Source organism: Perissodus microlepis, chromosome 3 (genome assembly GCF_051167445.1).
Source record: "Perissodus microlepis isolate ML-2025 ecotype Zambia chromosome 3, ASM5116744v1, whole genome shotgun sequence".
Lineage (NCBI taxonomy): Eukaryota > Metazoa > Chordata > Actinopteri > Cichliformes > Cichlidae > Perissodus > Perissodus microlepis.
The window spans coordinates 345,818-350,000 of NC_140463.1; the positions used below are offsets into that span (position 1 = coordinate 345,818).

Here is a 4,183-nt window from a genome sequence, read left to right on the forward strand (position 1 = left end):
CTCTTTACACCCACCCTACTTTGTAACCTCACTAGTTCAGCATACATACAGTTGGCACTAATAGGGATCATTTCTGTAGCAGAAAATGACCTGTGATTAGATTCATAGATGACCTGCAGATTGTTGGTCTCCTGAACAGGTTTCATGTGAGGCGTGTTCACTCATATTTAACACCTGTGATGTTCACTGTTACTTCACCTCTGGATTAAACATGTGTAGGTTCTCAGCTCCATCAGTATCTATGGTTCCCATGATTTTCAGCTGATGGGCGGAGTCAGCAGTCAGCTGTACATGCAGGATCCAACATGGACGAGACTCAGTCAGCTTTTATAAGGAATTTATTTCAGTATTTCAAGAGTTTCATTTATAACTAATTCATGTCATTATACAACGAGCCGCTCATCAAACTATCTCAACTCTGTGTGTGTGTGTCAATAGAAAATTGTACTTAGTAGTCAGAATAATCTTTTAATAATATAAGTTTGCATATGGTAGAATACTTCATGTTGACCTTTTGATGACTTAGGCTGTTGTTCACTACAAGACTTGTTATAAATTTCTTCCCCACAGCGATATTGACAGCTGGACACCCTTATCTTCACTTCATACCAGGCAGAGGAGTCTGTCCTTTGTCACACGCACACACACACACACATATAAGCATCCACATTCCAACGTATACACATCCACATTCCAATGCAATGAACAAACACACCCACTGATGTATATAAATAAAGACCAGGGAAGTGGCAGAGCGCGAGTCTCGGAGCCCTCACTTCCGTGCGAGTGTTCTGTGACTGCCCTTGCTGCAAGTAAAACTGTGTGCTGTGATTGCACAAACTGGAGCACAAACTGGGAGTCATCAGGACGCTACAACACAGAGCGAACACCATCCCCACTGACACAGCGGCCAGGGAGGCAGAAGAACAGCACATTAAGAAGGCCCTGAGTAAATGTGGTTATCCCAGCTGGACTTTTGTCAAAGCTGGAAAGGCTCCTAAAGAAAGCTCCAGCTGATCCAGGAGAGAAGGACAACCGCTGTCTAAGAGAAAACCTGTAGCGATCCCGTACGTGTCAGGAGTATCGGAGCAGTTGAGACGCATTTTTTCTAAACACCGCGTCTGTGGCTTTTAAACCCCAAAACACGCTGCGCCAAAAACTGGTCCACCCCAAGGATCGGGTCCCCCGACACAAACAGAGTAACATAGTGTACGCTGTTAAGTTCCAGGAGGATTTACAGGATCTATACATCGGGGAAACCAAACAACCTCTGGCTACAACACAGAAGAGCCACCTCGTCAGGCCAGGACTCTGCAGTCTATTTACACCTACAGGCCAGTGGACATTCCTTCAATGATGAGGATGTAACATCCTGGACAGGGAGGAACGCTGGTTTGAGGGCGGAGTCAAGGAGGCCATTTACGTGAAAAGGGAAAGACCATCTCTGAATCGAGGAGGGGCCTAAGGGTACATCTGTCACCATCTTACAATGCTGTGATTGCAGCCATTCCCCAACTCTCTGTGAATGGTACTCATGACCATTGATCAGTGGTTCTTGATCAATGGTCATGAGAATTTGCATAATTAAGATTAAGGAACTGACCTCACAGCCCATTGTTCCTCACTGGGCTGGTTTCAGCCATTATGCAAATGTACTGTTTATAAGTTTGGGGAAACCTGCAGTCAGCTGAGACTGAAGAAGTCACTTGGATGAGTGACGAAACGTTTCTCCCACAAAACGCTACGTCCAGATGAACACAATCAACTTTTGGAGATTTACTTTCCTGGATGATTGAGAATGCATCAAGACGTAAAACTGTGTGTTTGTCCTCTCTGATTCTCAGCTGAAGAAGTGTCTTAGAATACATCTCTTGACAGTGTGTCTGCGTGTGTGTGTGTGAGGCAGGCTAATCAATACTCAGATTTAATGATACATCAGTGTTTCTGTCAGTGCTCACAAACTAACGTGACCTCAGGTGACCCCGCTGAGTGCACGTGTGTGTGTGATGATATTACATCATCTATAAGTAGGATTACTTTCATTATAATAATTATTATTATTCACACAACCCTGATATTCAGTCTGGGAAACCCCGCTGGAACCCATCTACACCCAAAGCACTGTGGGTAACAGAGTCCTGTGAGCGGGACACATGCCCCGCCCCCTAATGCTACCCCAACCTCAAGCTTTAGCTCCACCTTCCCCTCAGCAGGGTAATTTCACAGTCTCCACCCTGCCATCTGAGCAGGGAATCATGGGTATTGTAGTCAAGCACAGACCCACAGCCAGCATGTGTGGCCTGGATCAGCTGAGACTTGTGGGTAATGTAGTCCTTCTGTGCTGTAGACATTTGTGGGTGGAGTTTATCCATCACCACAACTGGGAAGTGTTGGTGCTGCAGTCCAGACGTTTTTGCTTAAAAATGGAAGTGTTTCAATCCAAACTGTCCATCAGGAGGGGATTATGGGAGCTGTAGTCCATATGAGGGCAGTTCAGTGTTCAGCCAAGAAGGATTGTGTGCGTTTAGGTCAAGACAGAGGAGGATTGTGGGTCATGTAGTCCAGCATAAAGTTGTTGCAGTCAAAACCAAGGAGGATTGTGGGTGCTTTAGTGGAAGCAGGGGGAAAGACAGGGAGTTGTAGTCCAAACACAGTGCGGTTTGAGGAGTTGTAGTCCAAACAAAGGGTGGTTTGAGGAGTTGTAGTCCAAACAAAGGGTGCTTTGAGGAGTTGTAGTCCAAACAAAGGGTGCTTTGAGGAGTTGTAGTCCAAACACAGTGCGGTTTGAGGAGTTGTAGTCCAAACACAGTGCGGTTTGAGGAGTTGTAGTCCAAACAAAGGGTGCTTTGAGGAGTTGTAGTCCAAACAAAGGGTGGTTTGAGGAGTTGTAGTCCAAACAAAGGGTGCTTTGAGGAGTTGTAGTCCAAACACAGTGCGGTTTGAGGAGTTGTAGTACAAACACAGTGCGGTTTGAGGAGTTGTAGTCCAAACACAGTGCGGTTTGAGGAGTTGTAGTCCAAACACAGTGCGGTTTGAGGAGTTGTAGTCCAAACACAGTGCGGTTTGAGGAGTTGTAGTACAAACACAGTGCGGTTTGAGGAGTTGTAGTCCAAACACAGTGCGGTTTGAGGAGTTGTAGTACAAACAAAGGGTGGTTTGAGGAGTTGTAGTCCAAACAAAGGGTGCTTTGAGGAGTTGTAGTCCAGGCAGAGGAGGACAGTAGCAGATGAAGTGTGGAAAGGGAGGGCGTGGGGGTGTAGAGGTGCAGGCAGAGGAGGATTGTGGGTGTTGTAGTCCAGTGGTTGTTTGTTACTTTAAGCCCTGAAATAGACTGTGTGTTTGAGCCCCATCGTTTATTTACAGTCACACAAGTCTGTATGTACACTACACACCAACACGTGCACACTCACACACACACACACACACACACACACACACACACCATCTTCACATCACACAAACCAATAAATAAATAGATAAATAAATAAATAGCATGATATAAATACTTCAGTACCAGCTCTACAGGCTCTGATTCATTATGTACTGATAATAAACCAATCAGCTGTGAGTCTGTCCTCGTCTCAGATTAAAAACATCCTGACCCATCAGTGCGTGCGCCCGTCACCCTCCCAGAGAAGAAAACAAAAACCCGCTGGAGGGAGGAGCCTGGGCGTGACGTTAACAGCAGTTCCCGTGAAGACGGTCGGCCAATCAGAGCCTGTCGCGTGCGGGGACCCAGATGTAGGGTCCGCTCTGCTCCTCGATGACCACTTTGACGTGGTGGTAGACTTCCTCGAAGCTGTCGCCGTGCACGATGGCTGGAAGACAGGCAAAGATGGCATCAAACCCCGAGACGCTCGTACGTTTCACACGTGAACGCTCGTGAACTTTATTGAATTATTGTTTCACCTGTGAAGCACTCCAGGAAGTCCTGCTCCAGCTTGATGGCTCGATCCAGAGCTTTCCTCGCCTGCTCCTCCGACAGGCGCTTGTTCAAGTCCCTGCACCAATGTCACACGTGTTAATCCTCACAGTGACATCACAATGCTCTGACTCCGCCCACAAAACCATAACAGTTTGAATCAAATCTTTAAAAAAAAAAATGTAATTTTAAATTGTAATTAATTTTCTTTTAAAAAATGTAATTGAATGAAATTTTACATTTTTATGTTTGAATTTTAAT

General features: G+C 45.8%; 1 protein-coding gene across 1 annotated transcript in view; it reads right to left on the reverse strand.

Moving 5' to 3' along the window:
* Window positions 1–320: 320 nt before the first annotated feature.
* Window positions 321–4,183, reverse strand: part of LOC146389349 (disks large homolog 4-like) — a 33,282-nt gene continuing 29,419 nt past the window's right edge. Inside the window, exons 16-17 of the mRNA XM_084922923.1 lie at window positions 3,910–4,001; window positions 321–3,818 (exon numbers count right to left, since the gene is read on the reverse strand). Of these exons, the coding sequence (XP_084779049.1) occupies window positions 3,712–3,818; window positions 3,910–4,001 (199 nt within the window). The 3' untranslated portion in view covers window positions 321–3,711. The remainder of the gene's footprint in view (window positions 3,819–3,909; window positions 4,002–4,183) is intronic.